This window comes from Rhineura floridana, chromosome 12, assembly GCF_030035675.1.
Source record: "Rhineura floridana isolate rRhiFlo1 chromosome 12, rRhiFlo1.hap2, whole genome shotgun sequence".
In the NCBI taxonomy this organism is placed as follows: domain Eukaryota; kingdom Metazoa; phylum Chordata; class Lepidosauria; order Squamata; family Rhineuridae; genus Rhineura; species Rhineura floridana.
The window spans coordinates 37,257,233-37,276,332 of record NC_084491.1 but is presented as its reverse complement, the minus strand read 5'-3'; the positions used below and the strand labels follow the sequence as shown (position 1 = coordinate 37,276,332).

The 19,100-nt window shown below is 40.1% G+C and overlaps 1 protein-coding gene across 1 annotated transcript in view; it reads left to right on the top strand.

Annotated features, from left to right (window-relative positions):
* Nucleotides 1-436: 436 nt before the first annotated feature.
* Nucleotides 437-19,100, top strand: part of ATP12A (ATPase H+/K+ transporting non-gastric alpha2 subunit) — a 28,668-nt gene continuing 10,004 nt past the window's right edge. Inside the window, exons 1-13 of the mRNA XM_061593571.1 lie at nucleotides 437-681; nucleotides 5,025-5,165; nucleotides 7,522-7,581; nucleotides 8,472-8,675; nucleotides 9,346-9,459; nucleotides 11,059-11,193; nucleotides 12,510-12,627; nucleotides 13,938-14,206; nucleotides 15,100-15,298; nucleotides 15,420-15,529; nucleotides 16,491-16,625; nucleotides 17,266-17,458; nucleotides 18,854-19,029. Of these exons, the coding sequence (XP_061449555.1) occupies nucleotides 673-681; nucleotides 5,025-5,165; nucleotides 7,522-7,581; nucleotides 8,472-8,675; nucleotides 9,346-9,459; nucleotides 11,059-11,193; nucleotides 12,510-12,627; nucleotides 13,938-14,206; nucleotides 15,100-15,298; nucleotides 15,420-15,529; nucleotides 16,491-16,625; nucleotides 17,266-17,458; nucleotides 18,854-19,029 (1,863 nt within the window). The 5' untranslated portion in view covers nucleotides 437-672. The remainder of the gene's footprint in view (nucleotides 682-5,024; nucleotides 5,166-7,521; nucleotides 7,582-8,471; nucleotides 8,676-9,345; nucleotides 9,460-11,058; nucleotides 11,194-12,509; nucleotides 12,628-13,937; nucleotides 14,207-15,099; nucleotides 15,299-15,419; nucleotides 15,530-16,490; nucleotides 16,626-17,265; nucleotides 17,459-18,853; nucleotides 19,030-19,100) is intronic.

The following is a 19,100-nucleotide window of genomic DNA, read 5'->3' as shown; positions in this document are numbered from 1 at the left end:
CCTCCAGTTTAAAGTCAGTTGCCAAACCTATGGCAGTCCATAAACATATTGATAAGTTGCTTTCAGCTGCATTCCACCAAACCCCAGTCTTGTTCCTTGTGCCACCACATCTGGACAGGAAGAAAATGAATCATGTGGAGTGATTTCCTTTTTCTAAAAAAAAGGGAGGGGGTAAGATAAAGTCTTGAAGGAAGTTCATGAGTAGATCAAGACAAGCTAAATAGCTCTTGTTTCCTAGTGGAGGGAGCAAATCTTGCCAAAGCATAATTAGAAACTCTGACCTGGAACTTGATTGCCCATTACTGTGGTATTTTTCCACCTACTGTTTGATGAAGCAGAGGATGGGCTGGCCTCAGAGAGGTAAGGAGGTGTGGTCAGGCAACATTCATAAGGACCAGCAGGCAGCAGACTCTTCCCACAGGGCTCTGGAAGGTGAACCTGTCCTGGATAAAGGATGCCTAACTGTGGAGAAGATTCTAGCTAACTTTGGCTCTCCTATTTGAAGGCTACCAGCCCTGTGAACTCTTGCACTACATTGGTGCTTCTGTTCAGAGCTCTTTGGGTCTTGCCATTTGAATACACCTTTTGACTTTTTAACCAAGCACCTTGACTTGGTATATTTATTTGGCAGAGAGAAGCCCATTGTGCGGTCCAAAGAAGAGGAAGTTTACAATGGGGAAGGTGAGTAAATCAGGGATGAAGTCAGCTGATATTCTGCTTTTCAGAGCAGTCAGATTTTAATTTTTGAAATATGCTTGTGCTTGTCTTTCCCAATACATTGATATTTTAAGAGGAGAATAAGACATTTTCTTAAGGGACTTAGTTCTGTGCCAATCAGAACAGCCATTTCATATAGAGATTTAGGAGATTAAATTCTTCTCCATTTTCGTGAAGATCGTTAAGCTTTATAATTGAATAAAAGGAGAGGAACAGGTATGTCATTCGTGATACATATATATATGAACACTTAACCAAGGCTGCAACCCTATACTTATTTGAGAGTTATCCAGACAGATTCTTTACCCATTTAGCCCAGTATTGGGTATTTGCACTGGCTGTGGGTCTGTAGGGCAGATGTCTTTCACACCACCTGATCCTTTTAACTGTTAAGGACTGAACCTAGGACCTTCTACATGCAAAACATGTGTCTTACCATTGAGCTATGGTCCTTCCCCTGAGCCAAATGGAATTTATTCCTGTGTAAAGATGGATAGGATTCAGCTGCATGTCCCATTCCAAAAGCAAGAGTGTTTGAAATGATTTGTGTGTTTCCCCTCCCCCTGCTGGCAACAATAAAACTCAGACTATTTAAGATGATGCTGAGGTGTCAAGTTGAAGAGCAAGCAGCCTGATTTACCTAGAGACTGAAATAACAAATAGGGTTAAAATAATAATTCAGTTGAGTTCATTACTTGCCAAAAAAATCACTAATAATTGGAAATATTCTACACTGCACAAAGTTGTTGATCATCCATCTACGGCTAACTAAATAGCATCTGCTATGCGTTAGGAGCTGGAGAGCATAGAACTGGTGCTGTTCAAGCGCAATGTTTGCAAACTTTGTTCAACAGACAAGATGGAAAGAGTCAGCAAGTAGTGCAAATAGGTGAGAGGAGACTCATGTAATCTGAAAATGATTTTCAAATAGAGGAATAACATAGGATAGCATTTGAGGTGTAAAGGAGGAGAAATGGATGCATCTGTTTTAGCTGATTTTTGGAATGCCAAAAAATAGTTTTAGGCCACATTCACACCAGACATTTGTTCTGCTATTATTCCACTTTAAACAGTCATGGCTTCCCCAAAGAATCCTGGAAAGTACTGAGGGTTGTTAGGAGACCCCTATTCTCATAGAGCTACAATTGTCAGAGTGGTTTAAAAATCAGTCCCTCTTCCCAGAGAACTCTGATATTGTAGCTCTATGAGGGGAATAGGGGTCTTTTAACAGCTCTCAGCACTCTTCACAGACTACAATTCTCAGGATTCTTTGGAAGAAACCATGACAGTTTAAAGTGGAATAATAGTAGAATTAATGTATGGTGTTAATGTGGTTTTACTGATCAACATTAAATCAAATTCTTGCAGACATCTTGGTTCCAATTTAGTAGAAAGTGATGTGGTTTTGTTTTTAAAACAATCAAGAAAAACCCAGCTAAGAGACATATAGGTTTTGGAGAAAAGCAAAACAACTGTCTAATTTTTAATTTACTGTTGTTAAAAAACATATATTTAAAAAAAGGTTTTCTGAAGACATTTAAGTACATACGTGTTCAGAGCTGAGTTCTATGCCAATAAGCAAGCTGTGACCTCATCCTCAATCACCATGTATGACTATGCCTACAAACTCAGTCATATAATCCTCAAAGAATCTGGTAAGGAATGGGGTCAGCCAATAGCCGGCTATTCTACAGAAAAGCATGCAATTTATAGGTCAGTTATGATCTTGAAAGTGATGCATATAAAAGCAGACACACGAAAAGAGGAAGCCTGTCTTTGGAGCAGGACAAACTATTGGGAAAAAAGCCAGAGAGAACAATAGCATATCTATATATCCAAATTAATTGGAATGGGTGGGGCAACTTCCATTATAGAAGCTGCTAAAGGCATTCCATTTACATTGCATAGAACCGTAAAAAAAGTTGGGCGAATTACATCTACTCAGGCAAGAGTTCACTGGAAGAGGTAATACAATTGGCCTGTTAACAAGCATTCAAGACTTGCATAGATGTGGCACTGATTTTGGCCATTACAGCTGGGTTCCCAGACCTTTTTCCCCACAGACCACTTGAAAATTGCTGAAGGTCCTGGCGGGCCACTTAATGATTTTTCTGCCTGTTGTAGCAATTGTAATGCACTGTGCTAGATGATTTTGATTGCAGTTGTATTGCTTCTGTTATTTCTTATATTGTACTTTATTGTATTAATTTGCATTCCATAGGATTCAAACTGTAATATAATAAAATACATTATGTATGAAATAAAAAGAGCAATATAAATGCAATTCAAATCATTATGAATATTCAATGGGGACATGCCATGGACCACCTGTATGAAGGTTGTGGATGAGTGGCAGTCCACGGACCACAATCAGGAACCCCCACACTAAAGTCTGCATTATTTTTTTCTATATTAAAAAGAACATACAATGTACCTACAGACCTTTCAGCTTGATACACTTTGTGAGGGGTAGTTCATGAGATTTATATGAAAAAATAAGGGTAATAGTGACTTTCCCTTCCCTATTCTCAGGGTCACTAACTTGCTGGCTCTGTGGGTGTATTTGCAAACTGGAGAAACTGGTGCATCACACACATGCCACAATCGAGAACACACCGCAACCTATTTTGTTGGCTACCCCAGAAAGTTTCTTTCAATCCTAATTTCAGTGGGGAAAGGGATGGGGTGCCAGGGAAGGGCTCTGTGAGTGCAGGTGTACATGTTGACAACCCCAGGCTATCATATGGCAATAATATACAACCTGTTGGTCATAGACAATTTCTCATCTGAAGCAAAGCAATGCACTCTCACTGGAATCTGACTGTCTGAATTTCTCACCAAGCTAGGGAGCAGCATTACGATAATTTAAAAATGTTATATGGGTCATCATTTATGGCTTAAGACACCAAATTATTAGTGTCTATGCCATCTTGATTGGACGTACTTATTGACTTTTTGGAACGGGTACTGATATATATAGTTTTGGCTGAACGTTGTGTTTCTGTAATGCATCTTTTCCTAACCTGGTCCCCTCCAGATATTTTGGACTACAACTCTATCAATCCCTGCCAGCATGACCAATGTTTAAGTATGATGGAAACTGTAGTCCTAAACATCAGGAAGGTACCAGGTTGGGGAAGACACATGTATACGCACATATATATCTAAAATAACTAATTTACAACAGGGCTCTGCTTTTAGGCATGAAACCTACATTCCTGAGGCATACACACTATCTTTGCACATGTACACTTAAGATTTTACTCTCATGCATATTTGTTTTCAAAATAATTTCCATCCAAATTTCTCTTTTCGGCTTCTAAATTATCTGATGTTGTTAGCAATCTCCCATTCTGTCATTTTTGTTTCTGAACTTTTGTGATGATTAGAACACAAGGCTGTAATTAATCGCAACACAAAAATGATTTCTGATGTGATCATACCATCATGAGATTCATAGAATTTCAAATCTAATGTAGACTTGCTTTTTAAAAACAACAACAGACCATTTCTTATCTCAGCATTAGTTTTAGTGCTCTGCAGAATTTTCGTAAGATTTGTGTGTGTGTTGAGAGGATGGAAGACATGAGACAATGACAGCTTACTGAAAACATCAATTATTACACAGCAATCTGAAAGTTTTCAGTAGAGATTGCTTATAAAATTGTGCCCAAACTTTCCCTCTGAATTTTGAGGTTCCAGTTTACTTGATCTCTTCTTCAGAGTAGCACCAATGCAATAAGAGTCCATTCTTCCATTTTGATTTCTTGAGTTTGTACAGATTTTTCCATAGGCACAGTTTGCCACAGCTTTAATTTCCTAACATTCATTCTAATCTCCCCTGCTCTACCTTACCAATGTCGGCATTGATAAAAGATAGCAACAAAAATAATCTTTATATACTTAGTGGTGCTCATATGTTCAGCTGAATGTATATAATGTGTTGAATCACATGTTCGCTTGTACATATTGGTAAGGTACAGAAGGAAAAAGATGAAAGCAAAAAGCTTCAGCAAACAGTGCATGTCCCAGTTCAAGACATAGTTTTAGAAATTCTCCATGCTCAATCAGGTGAGTGAACCTATGGAACAACAGTGCTGTGGGAAACTGACCTATCTGTTGGATATTTTTGCTCCTTCCCTTCCTCCTTCCCCTTGATAAAAATGATACAGGTAATCATGCTTATTGATTGATTGATTAAGTTTATATCCTGTCTTTCCTCCTAAAAGGAGCCCAGGCCGGCAAACATTTTCAATGGGATAACCAAGAAGGCCAACCTAATGTCTCTGTGCTCACTTACATTTCAGAAAAAGCCTGACGTCTACTCTGTAGAGATCAATGGAACAAAGGACTTGGAAAAAGTGGACAAAGGTGAAGAAAACTACAAAGATTTGAAAGGGAACAAGAAGAAAAAGAAAGCCGAAGACCTCAAGAAAGAGCTGGACTTGGTAAGTACTTTGGGGTCACTCCACATTTCCTTCTTAACTGATCCTGGGGCAGAGCTAAGTAAATCGGCTGAAACTAATGTCCTAATTTGTAGTTTTCTTGGAAAATCTGGGCCACATTCCAATGCAAATCTTTCAGTCCTGAACAGGAAATGATTTATGCACCTTTAAATGATATGTGCCCCAACAGTCAACAGAGGTATGCTATTTTTGGTATTGCACCAGCAGCCGTGTTCCTGTAGCACGTTTAATCTTTCAAAGGACTTTATAAACACTGGCTAATTGCATTCCAATTAGGCAGGCAAATCTGATCACTGCCCTCATTTTATTACACTGCCACCTACATGCAGCCCCAGGATCCTGTACCTTTAGGGATCCACTCAGTTATTGCTTCCTTTGCTCTGAAGCAGTGACAGCTGGTGGCTCCATGTCAGTGGGGCAGTGGAATCCACTCAGGGTTTTAGCCCAAACTTCAGTATCTTGGACAGCTCCTCAAAAGTTCAGACTAAAACCTGGAGCTGATTCCACCGCCCCACTGACACAAAGCCCCCAGCTGCTACCGCTCTGAAGCTGTGTTGATCAATAAGAAGAGTGGCCCATAGAACTAGGAATCAGCACTACAAGAACTGGGCCACACAGCTAGAACAGTGGCAGCCCCACTTCCTGCTCAGTCTGATTGCAGGTGAAAATCTGAATATCAGGAAGTCTCATCTGGCAATAGCACTGTGGAGTTATATACATGCTAATATTTGTAACAATTATGCAGTCAAAGAACTGTCTTACTTTTCTCTGAAAAAACTTCACAATACCTCCTCTTCTGTGAAGAAGCTATCTGTGTGATCTCTGCTTTTCCTCTTCATGCCAAGTCCTATCTGTCATGCTATACCCAAGATTTAATAAAGAGGACAATACCATTTGGATAGAAACAAGGCAAAGTCAAAAGAGCTGTCAGTTCTTCATTCTACCTCTCCTAACTTTTATACGAATGGTTTGATCCTCTTGCTTTGTAGTAGAGGGTTATGCTGTGTCAAATTGCATAACAACATCCACAATTCATACTCCGACAGGTAGCTCCTGAAAGGACAATGCAAATGCTTCTCCGTTACAAGTGTAAACCTCTGTGAAACAGTTTTCGTTGTGCCAGTGTAAATTGGATGTGCACGCTTCCCACTGTCACTTCATGGTTTTCAATGGAATGTCCATTTGCATGCTCATGTGGATCTGGATGCACACTCCATTAAAGTAATTTTGGGAGGGTAGAGAGCACCTGCACTTCAGATGCATCTGACTGACCCCCACAGTCCTTTGAAATGGCACAGTTTAAAGGATAATAGCGGGAGGAAAATTTGGATTTGGTGCTTGGAGAATCTCTGCTTTAAGCCACACGTTGACCTGGTTCATACATAACGCTGAACCATGACACGCTATTCATTCCACAGCAGAAAATAATAACAACAATACAGGTATGGGTGTGATTATGTAGTTCCAGTGTTGCGTTTATTTTTGTCCTTAAGCAGAGCTCTTTCCCAGTCCTGCCTGCTACATGTACTTTTGGGGATGGGCCGTAGCTCAGTGGGAGAGCATCTTCTTTGCATGCAAAAGGTCCCAGGTTCAGGGTGTATGGGATTAGTCATGGGACCTAATGCATCTGCTTTAGCACTGAGCAATGATCCCTTCCCACATCATAGCTGGCATAATTAAGAAACCTCCCTTAATTTCTGTGACATAGTATGTTGTGTAAAAGCAACAGAAGACTCAGCCTAAGGAAACAGTGGGATTTCCTTTGGTGCTTTTCCAGAAAAGATTGGACAATGAACTGTTTGTGATCCATAGATTAAAGAGAGATCATCTCCAACTAGCTAATCCAACTGTGCTTCTTCTACTCCACAATTCCATAACTAAGAGGACTTTAAATCTCAAAAATGTAAATATAGCCACAATCCTCAAATGTGTGCTTAACACCTCTTTTAAGTCAACAGGTTCACCCAAGTTTACAAATATTTATTCAGACAATTGCACAGGTTAAGCATGATTGTTCTACTCTTGGTACATCTGAACAAGTAGAGGGGGGTGACAAGTTCTTAGCCATCCCCTCTTCAGCAAGCAGTAAGGCTAGTTTCCACTGAATTTTGCCTAAAGCAAAATTTAAGATGAATTTTCAAAAGTTCCGCTTTGGGAAAAGCACAGCAGAATCTGGTGTTACGCTAAAGAGTCTCAATAAGACTAGAAACATTTCTCAGGTGGATTTCAAACATTCCTAGCTGCAACCAATACCTGCATGTTCCAATGTGCAAATATAGTGCAAACAATGCTTTTAAAAACTGAAACATTATTAACCATTCTTTTCTCACTGCTGTAGGATGATCACAAACTCAGCATTCAAGAACTAGAAGAAAAATATGGCACAAGCACCACTAAAGTAAGTTAATATGAACTAGAGACAGTAAAATAACAACACACCCATATTTTTCCAGCGCACTAATGTCTGCCAAATCTACTCATGAATTATCCAATTTCTCAAGCAGATGATAAGAGAGGTTTTCCATTCTCTTGTGGATTGAAACTTTCCTCTGCTGGATTGCTTTTGGGATTCAGTATTCTCAGAAAGATTCTGGGGCATTTAACTAGGCAGCAAATATTATAACCCATTCAGATATGGTGCTAGAAAGTATTTGTGCTATTGTACCTCAAGCAATACACTTTAGGTGTATATTGTAACTGTCATCTGTAGTTATCTGGCTTGATCTTCAGGATGGGACAGGCCATCAGTTTAAATAGTCTAATGTATAAATACTGTAAATAGGTACAACAACAGTTTTGTCAACATCTTACCAATTATGGGACTCAAAAATCACTGTTGAACATAGACCGTGCTCTTTAAGGATTTCTAATTTTAGCTAAGAATGGACTGAACAGCCTAATAATATCAACCCATGTCAGTTTTCGTGGAGCTCATTCAAAGGTCCATTTAGTACAATTTTGTATGGATCTTTAAAAAAAAGAGAAAAAAAGAACACACGAATAGTCTGTATTTTGTCTGAGTCTGGACACAAATCTTTTTTCTGTTTCCATAAAATAACACATTTTGTACACCCGTTAAAAAGTAAAATACGTATTTTTGTGTGCACTTTCTGCACACTGAAACTGTATTTCAGAATCTGGGGAAGTGTGTAATCCCGCAAGGAGTCACGTTTTGATCTTCAAGCAAGCTTGAAGTGTCAGATTGGGTCAGTCTGCTGCAAAACAGTGGGCTGAACAAATTCCTTCCTTATCCCTAACTTTCCTTACACACGTTTCTCTCTCCTATAGGGTCTGTCAAGTGCAAGAGCTGCAGAGATCCTGGCCCGAGATGGTCCCAACGCACTAACGCCTCCCAAATCTACTCCTGAAATCATCAAGTTTCTCAAGCAGATGATAGGAGGGTTTTCCATCCTCTTGTGGATTGGAGCTTTCCTCTGCTGGATTGCCTTTGGAATTCAGTATTATCAGAAAGTTACTGGGGCATTTGACAATGTAAGCATTATTGTGTTTTCATGGTGGTTTCTGCATTTCCTGTGGCTCCCTCTCTGCCCTCAAGGCAAGGTGCATAGTACTCAAGGCCACTCTAGATAGTTTGGCACATGAGGCAGAAATCCCACAAGTGCCCCTCTCCCTCCTTGGCAGTAAAAACACAATAATAAATGGACTACCATTTTGCTCCCATTTCATATCAAGTCAACTGTCTGAAGGCAGCTGCCCCACTCTGCCTAACGGTAGGGCACTGTTCTTCCCAATGGTAAACTGTTGCAAACAGAAAGAAAAAAACACACTTTGGTATTCCTGATTAAATAGCAACTATCCAAACTTCTTACATAAGCGTTGGCATTTATGTGGTCTTGGCATTATTTCCAAACCCACATATTTATGAGAATAAAGATCCTGAAGACCATCGGTTGTCTTTGAGTTACATGTTTGCATCACCTGTTTTTGCAATCACTCCCTTGGGTTGAAAAGTCCTGCAACATTAAATTCTTGCTATAAAACTGAGGGATTTCACTGATAATATGCTACATAGCTCTCATTTTCCTTGCTATTTAAACAAATCCATTCTGATGGTTTCTTGGGTCACTTGCAAATTTGTTTTACATCATATGAGAAAGTGTGTTTGTTTTTTGCTAACTTGGATCATCTTCTTGCTGTTTAGCTCTACCTGGGTGTGGTCCTTGCACTGGTTGTAATCCTCACTGGGATGTTTGCTTATTATCAAGAAGCTAAAAGCACCAACATAATGGCCAGCTTCGGTAAAATGATCCCACAGGTGAGTGTTCAATACTATTCAATATGTCACTGTATTTAAAAACTATGGTGAAGGGCCATAACTCAGTGGTAGAACATCTGCCTTGCATGGAGAAGATCTCAAGTATCCCCAGCATCTCCAAGTAGGGCCGGGAAAGAGTCTGGAGAGCTGCTGCTGCCATTCAGCACAGTCATAGAATCATAGAATAGTAGAGTTGGAAGGGGCCTATAAGGCCATCAATGCAGGAATCCAAATCAAAGCATTCCCGACAGATGGCTGTCCAGCTGCCTCTTGAATGCCTTCAGTGTCAGAGAGCCCACTACCTCTCCTACTAGTCGGTATTGAGTTAGATGGACCAGTGGCTCTGACTTAATATAAGGCAGTTGCCTGTGTTCCATCAAGGTAGTCATTTTAAAGAGTATTTGGAGATTTTTTTCCCTCCCTGTAAATCTCCTAAACCAGGGTGCTTTTAGGGCACAGGGGTACATTTGGAAATCTGTTGTGGGCACCACAAAAATACCAATTTCATAGAAGAAAAACTGGCAATGCTTAGAATCCTCCAAAATAGGCAAAACACCTACTCCCCCCCAGCAAATAAAATAGATAACACTCACAAAGGCAACCCTCCCAACCAAACAGCCCCCGAAATAAAAAAATTGGGAGAGGAAGCGGACATTTGCAGGCAACGAGGGAGGTTTGTGCGGGCACCATGGTGCCCATGGGTGAGACATTAGGGACCCCAGTCCTACACAACTGGAGCCCTCTCCATGACTTCTGGGCAGCAATATGGATTGCCATGATGCTAGTGAAGGTACTGACTTGCAGGCAAAATTAGGGTAGCCACTTACACATCACCAAAAAAAGGAAATGCTTCACTAAAATAGAGAACGAAAGAAAAGCCATACATTGCATACAATGTGCATGTGCTAATTTATATGTGTAGATGAAAGAAATAGAAAGAATGGTTATAATTTAAGTAGAAATACAACCTTACCATCATGGGGAAAACTGGCCAGGTGAGCTGTGTGCCTGCTCAGTCTGCTGTTCAGCATCTCACTGTGGATGGGAAAGTTTGCATCCCTACTACTCTCCCTTCTCAGTGTTCTTTATCTTTAAACCTGGCTTTAACTGGACAGATCTTCAAACAGAGCAGGGTTTCCCAAACTGTGGTCCATGAGTTTTATTCAGGTGATACATGGCATGCCCGCATTAAATATCCATATTGATTCTCAGTTGTATTTTGATTGCTTCTTTTATTTCACATGTTGCATTTTATTACATTGCAATTTGAATTCTATGGAATGGAAATCCTAATATAGTAAAATACAATCAAAATACAATAGAAAACCATACAGCCCTAGCACAGCGCATTACAATTGCTACAACAGGCAGGCAAATAATTAAATGGTCTGCCAAGATCATCTGCAGCTTTCAAGTAGTTAATGGGAAAGAACGTTTGAGAACCACTGAAACAGAGTACTATTCTCTGAAAAGTTGGACACATGGCCATCTTATGTGGAACTCTGAGTAGCTCAGCTCACTGAAGATATTTCAGCAACTGCACATGTGCAATAATCAGACTAAAATTCAACGAGACTTTAATCTGTTTTTTCTTACCAGCGAGCCCTTGTCCTCAGAGATGCAGAGAAAAAAGACATTTCAGCAGAAGAACTAGTGGTAGGCGACATTGTTGAAATCAAAGGTGGAGACAGGATACCAGCTGACATCCGGATAATTGCCAGCCAGGGTTGTAAGGTAAAAATAAAACATAAATCCAATTTTGAGCCAAAGAAGAAACAAAGAGAAAATTCAGCCTCTTTCTACAGATCAGGGACATGAAGAGACATAATCCTATCGTCAAAGAAAGGATAACTCAACAAGCAAATGAAAGAGTCTAAAAATAGACACTCGTTTGAACCTGTATGAGAAATTGCCTTCCCACAGAGATCTTGATCATTATATTGATGGCAATGATCACCACCACGTGGGTGGAAGACTCTCTCTCTGGATTGTTTGCACAATCCTGTAAGATTGAGATAACATCACCATAATGAATCCTTCAGTCAATTCAAGGATGAAGTAAATTAAAAGAGAGCAAAAGAACTGATGGATAATGAAGAACGTATTTTATGCTTGTCTACCCCGTTTTGCAGTGAATACACAGTAACCTAAGCATGATATATGAGTCTAACACATCTGGGGTTTCTTATCAGGTCAATAAACTTAAAATCAGGCTGTTTACTGTGGATGTAAGTGGTCTATGAATTAATAATTTGCATATCAGTCATCATGCAAAAACAAAGTCTCATGGAGGAGATATAGCAAGTATATCAGAACAAAGGGAGACACTTAACCAGTATTTCCCCCACAAAGATATTCCCTCTGTCACTTTAGACTGCCACTTCAGTAGAAAAAAGTGTGGAGTAACAGGGTTGGGGAATCTGTGGCTCTCCAGATGTTGTTGGATTCCAAATCCTATCAGCTCCAGCCAGCATGGCCAAAGGTGATGGGAATTGTAGTTCAACATCTGGAGAACTGCAGTTTCCTCACCTGCTAGTCTTTAGGTGACAAAAGAAACTTGTTGCATTTTAACTCTGGCCACATCCACACCAGACATTTATTCCCTATTCAATAGCTGTGGCTTCCCCCAAAGAATCCTGGGAAGTATAGTTTGTGAAGGGTGCTGAGAGCTGTTTGGAGATGCCCTATTCCCTCACAGAGCTACAATTCCCAGAATTCTCTGAGAAGAGGGGCTGACTGTTAAACTGCTCTGGTTACTGGAGATCTGTCAGGGGAATAGAAGTGTCCTAACAACTCTCAGCAACCTTCCCAAATGACACTTCCCAGGATTCTTTGGAGGAAGCCATGGCTGTTTAATATGTAATAAATGTCTGGTGTGGATGTGGCCTCCATCAGTGATACAGTCATCACAACTGTGTTTGCTATGTCCCTATGGTGACAGCCACTGCAATAATAATAATAATAATAAATTTTCTGTATAAAACCCAATGATGGGTAAACATAATGAAGGGTCACCGAATCACATATGAAGATTTGTCTTTGACCAACAGGTGGACAATTCTTCTCTCACTGGAGAGTCAGAACCACAATCCCGCTCCTGTGAATTCTCTCATGAAAACCCACTGGAGACAAAAAACATTGCTTTCTACTCCACAACATGCTTGGAAGGTATGTACATGTGGTGTATGTTTGGGGGGGGGGAGAGGAGTGGGAGATCTGGATAAACTTTATGTGCCAGAAATAATTCTCAGTGGGTCCATTTCATCCTCATTTCAAATACTTTGTGCCAATGTAAAAGTTACTGTAGTAGAATGTTACCATTGATATTTTCAAAGGCCTCCTCTAAATCAACCACTTTTGCAAAGCCTTTGGCACAGCCTTTTAGTCCTTATCCCCTTCCAAAACAAAGCCCTAATAATGTGTTACAGAATGTATGTGCTTACCCTGTTACAACTATTTTCTTGACCTCCCTCTCTTGCTTTCCATGTGTTGAATTTTAGATTGAAAGACCATTGGGACAGGGAGTAGTTTCATAGTGGCCACAGTGATTTAAACAGTCAGTCCCTCTTCCCAGTGAAGTCTGGAAATCGGAGCTCTGTGAGGGGAATAAGGGTCTCCTAACAACTCTCAGCACCCTTCACAAACAACCCTTCCCAGGATTTTCTTTGGGGGGAGCCATGGCTCTTTAAAGAGGAATAATAATGGAATAAATGTATGGTGTGAACATGGTCGTTTTCACCCTGTAAAGAACTGTGCACACTTATACCACTATATAAACAATACTAATAAAAAAATACTGGGCTCCTACTTGGAGGAACGGTAGGATATAAATTTAAGTAATTAATCAATAACGACAACAACAATAAAATGCTAACATGACCTCCATGTATGTAGCTCTAACGAGCTGTTCTATAACTTGACATAAAAACTTTACCTTGGGTCCTAAATGACCTGTCCATTCGCGTAAAGGGGGAGGGGGAACTCCTCCTCCATCTGCAATCCAACCTCCTTACAACAACCCACACCATATCCAACACTTCCCCAATCTCCTGAAGAAGATTTTTGGAGGCTGTAGAGGGAAGGGGAGAGGAGGGAAAGCCTTGTCTCATTAATGCAAACTCTTCATGGGGGGATTAGGATTTAAGTCAATGATTTTTTAAAATAAAAAATATAACACAGAGATGCACACACAGGCACACGTCATCTTCTTTAGTTGGCAACAGAACAGCAAGGGAAATAAAGCAGAATTTGACCTCCCTGAGATAACATATATCTTTTTCACTAAAATAAGACATCAAGGGAAGTAGAAGAGAGGTTTATCTGAAAGAGTCAGCAGTAGAGAGAGAAAACTGCATGGGAAAAGTTTGGAGAAATTAATTAAATTAATTAATTAAAAATATGACATTGGTATCCAAATAAACAAAGGCTGGTTTTGTTTGTTTATTGGTGATGTTTGATTTTTTCCCTTTTCTCCTTAGGAACTGCTACTGGCATGGTAATCAGCGTGGGTGACAACACCATAATTGGACGGATCGCTTCACTGGCTTCTGGTGTTGGGAATGAGAAGACGCCAATTGCTCTTGAGATAGAGCACTTTGTCCACATAGTGGCTGGAGTAGCTATTTCCATAGGGGTGCTTTTCTTCATCATTGCTGTCGCCATGCATTACCATGTCCTGCATTCCATCATCTTCCTCATTGGCATTATTGTGGCCAATGTGCCTGAGGGGCTGCTAGCCACAGTTACAGTAAGTATTGGCCTACAACAGCCAACAGTAACTCTGTAAGGTTGTGTGTACACATGTATAACAAGTGCTACTGAAAACAGAAAGGGTTCACTCGGATGCCACAAGGCCTCTACATCTCCAACTTATGATTAAAAAGAGGTGCATAATTATTAATGGATAAAGCTGACACTATCTGTTGGGAGGGGACAGTGATTTTTGGACTCCTGGATAAAAATACATCTGTTATCTAAAATGTCCAAGTCTCCTTACTCTCTTTGGTTATGTCCATCATCTATTAATGTTTTTGTTAATCTGTTGCATTTCTTTTCTCTGCTTTGTCTCCAGGTTGATATTCATAATTAACATTCCTTGATCATTTGAAGCAATTGTGAATGTCTTTTTTCTTGGCTCTGCTACTTGTGCATATTACTACTTCTGTGTTATTATTATTTTTCTGATGGGATACCATGTGAGGAAATCTCCCTAGCAGTATTATTCACATCAAAACGGACACCTTGAAATATACTACTGTTGCATAAGAACACAAGAAGAGCCCTATTGGGTCAGGCCAAAGGCCCATCTGCCCTAGCATTCTGTTTTCACAGTGGCCAGTCAGGTGCCAATGGGAAGCCTATAAGCAGGACGTGAGCGCATTAGACTCTCCAGCTCATGATCACAAAAGCAAGCCAACATTTGCCAAATAAAATGCTAGATTCTGATCTTGTCATAAATATCGAGGAATTCTGCCGATGTTGCTGAACTGAGATGTGCCTAAGTGTAATCAAGGTTAAAATGTGTACATGTGGAATTAGCAGGAATAGAAGCATACCGCCATCCTTTGTGTGGAATGCTTGTCTGCTTTTATTTATTACATTCTGATTAATAAGGGCTGTGTTTTCCCCCCACCTTGTTAGGTAAGTTTGTCTTTGACTGCAAAGCGAATGGCCAAGAAGAATTGTCTGGTAAAGAACCTGGAAGCTGTGGAAACGCTGGGGTCTACCTCCATCATCTGCTCTGACAAGACAGGGACCCTTACGCAGAACAGGATGACAGTAGCCCATCTTTGGTTTGACAATGAGATCTACTCAGCTGATACCAGTGAAGATCAAACAAGTAAATAACCAGTCAAGGGGCTGTAAAAGTGGGAGGAGTAATGTTTTTGTTGCTTCCGTTTTTAGGATGAGAGACAACTATCTTCTGAAACACAATGTAATTTTCTCCACTTTCTTTTCAGCCCAGACATTTGACCAAACATCTAACACATGGACGGCACTGTCAAAGATTGTAGCCCTTTGTAATCGGGCAGAATTCAGACCAGGACAAGAAAACGAACCCATTATGAAGGTATCAATTACTTTGTTAGCTGCTTTCTTAAGAAAACTGTCTGATGGGTGCTCTGAATTGTGATTTCCATTTAGAAATGGAACTTTCATGGTAAAACTCATATACCACTTGCATTGACTGTCCTGTTTCCTTCTAAAATCAGAGAAATTGGCATGACTAGTGCTAGTGGAATTTTCAGGCACTTATTATATCAAATAATTTGTCATGTAGGCATTTAGTCCCAGCAAATGTATCCTATTGCCCTTCAAGAATGTGAGCAGCTGAATTGAAAGCATTTTTTTCTTTTAAAATTCCTTTTGATTAATAGTCAAAGATAAAGGTGAAATGCATTTCTTGTGAAGAGAAATAATCCAAAAGGTAGAGCATGGCAACTCAAACTATCAGAAATCATTACATTGGTTTGTAGCACCAAGGCAAACAGTCTGTCAGCACAAGAATTTCTCCTTGCACAACAAAATGTTCTTCCCCTCTCACCTACTGCACCTCCTAAATCTGTTCTGGGTGTTTCCCAACCCTACGAAGCTGATCTGGGATGATGTGGGGTGCATGGAGGGGAAAATTTTTCTGTTGCAGCAGTGGAAATCTTTGTGTCTGCACAGTTCTTGAGCTGAAAACTGTCCCCAGTGTCACTTAAATAAAAAGAAAGATTAGAAATTCCTCTACTATAACAATAGTAGAAAACCATTTAGAATTCATTACAGCCATAGACCTCTCACTGATTACAATAACTAACTCCTTCCTTCTGGGAAGATCCTTTAGAATCTCTGCTTTTATTTATATGAATGAGTCCCTATGCAGTCTTGCATAGTTACTGTTCTACTTATAGGATAGTATCTGGCTACAATGCTACAGGATACAATCAGAGGAGCAGGTTAGATAACACAGCAACTAATATCATTTGGTTGTTTGGATGACACCATGCAACTCTTTTGCTGAATCAAATTTTCAAAAATGTTCCCAGAGAATTGTGGTGGGAGATGCCTCAGAAACAGCTCTGCTGAAGTTCTCTGAAGTTGCTTTGGGTGATGTAATGGAAATCCGGAAAAGAAACAGGAAAATGGCTGAGATTCCTTTTAACTCCACTAACAAGTTCCAGGTAAGTTTTATTTCTTAGAAGAGCTGTTAAGGGAAAATGGGATGTCATAAGAGCCATAAAGTTAAAACCTACAGGCCGATGCAGGGTAAAAAATAATTGGGAAGAATACTGTAGTCTAAAGAAACAGATCTGTGTCTGTGGGGGGTGGGGGAAAATCACTGCTGCAATACTCAACCGGAAATGTGTTATAAATTTCTCACAATTCATCATGTGCTTGAAAGTAAGATGTAAACTCAAGTGGCAATGCCAGAGCTTAATCAAGCAAACTACTCTAATTCGTCTGAAGTATTGCCTTTTGTGATTGCTATTCTGCACAGCAAAGCTGTCAGTTGAAAGATTAATCATTGTATGGTTCCACTTAAGCCTGCAGAAAAAACAGTAGCTTTGAACATGTACAGCACTGTGAAGTTGGGGCATATGTAAATAATTGTGACTTAAAGCTCAATAAACTATTTATTACACTCTATTCTGGGAAGGCTGTCATAGACCAGAATTGTATCTAACAGTCAGCTTTGGCTATAGATCAGCATAGCCCGGTGCTATTTTCTTCTTCCCTGGGAGTATTAGTTCAAAAGGCAAGATTTGCCTCTTAGAGGCAATAAGACATGCGTTTCAATGGTTGCATCTTTGCTGCGTCCAGCTTTCAATCCATGAGACTGATGACCCCAATGATAAACGCTTCCTGCTGGTGATGAAAGGGGCCCCTGAAAGGATTCTGGAGAAGTGCAGCACCATGATGATCAATGGAAAAGAGGAGCCACTGGATGAGGAGAAAGCAGAGGCTTTCCAAACAGCGTACATGGCACTGGGAGGCATGGGAGAGAGAGTACTTGGTGAGCTGAACTCTTGCAAATCAATATGCACAGAGAACATAGATTTCCCCAACAATGCAGCATTCAATGGGTTAAAAACTGCAGTCACTCAAGGAAGAACTGTGGTAATACAAAAGAAACAATCCGAGCTCTTTGGCCATTCTGCTTGGAAGTGTTTATTTATAAGAATGTGCAGACCTAGCATGGGAAAAGACACACAAACTATGCTGCTAATTGCATTTTCCCAAGTTTGATCAGCCTTATTCTGTTACTTGACCCACAGTGACTAAGAAGAGCCCAGTTCAAATTTCTACTCTGCTATGAATTAGCCAATACTAGCTATTACTCTCAGTGTCTGCCCCTACTGAAATGTATTATAGGAGCAAACATAAGAGCCAGTAGTGGCTGGTTGCTCCATATCAGTGGGGCAGTGGATTTTTTTATTCTGACCTTTCATAGAGTTGTCCAAGGTGCTGAAACCTATGCCCAATGTAGGTTCAGCACCTTGGAGCTCCATGAAAGTTCAGACTACAGTCTGGAGTGGATTCCACTGCCCCACTGACATGGAACCACCAGCCACCACTGATAAGAGCCCCGCTGGATCAGCAGACCAAATGTCGATCTAGTCCAAGCCATAAACAGTGCATGAGCTTTTGATCCCCAGCAACCAATATTCAGAGACATATTACCTCTGATACTGGAGATAAGATATAGCCATCATGAGTAGCCACTGATGATCTGCATTATGGGCATAAAACTACTAACAGGGCTGTTGTGTGGCTTACTAACTCCTGTGGAGCAAATTTCCCCTATATTAAGTATTATCAAATTCACATTATATATCCAAGCAGTGTCTGGCAACTTATAAACAAGTTGAAATTTTTCAGTGTCTACTGTGTTCACATGTTACACAGCCTATTGGTTTATCACCAACCAATGATTATAGCCATGAACAATCATGATGTGCTGCAAAGGAATTGGAGCATGATTTTTATAATGTATGTGTAAGAAGAACCGTATGTTTCTCTGGAAATGTATGCTTACCACAAACATATATGAGTTGCTATTTGCCCTCCTAGTGATTGCTTTCTAATGTATAAACTCTTAGAGCTTCTAAATTATATACATCTTGCTCCTACACATTCCAGTGAATGGCTTTTAATATGCATTCCCCCCACATTCATTGCTGTGCTAACTACTATCCATGACACAGTAAACAACATAGGCAGCTTGTTAAAGAACACATTGAATTAGCTTTAGCCACCATTTTTTTTGGACAGCTGACAATCTACTTAAAGAGAGATTACAATATTTTAGTTGGACATATAATCAATTAAACCCTATAGTTATCATCATATGATCTTTCTCTCTTACTTCCTCTATTTGATTATTTTATTGTTTGTTTTTTAATTCTAGGCTTCTGTCACTTGTACCTGCCAGAGGAAGAATTTCCAGTCACCTATCCCTTTGACACTGACTCAATGAATTTTCCTACTTCTAATCTTTGCTTTGTCGGCCTCTTGTCAATGATTGATCCCCCTCGATCTACTGTGCCAGACGCTGTCATCAAATGTCGGAGTGCTGGGATCAAGGTAGGTTCCCCAAACTTTTGAAATGCTGAGTTGCAAAAAAGTCCCTCCAAATGTAAAGGAAGTTAAGAAGA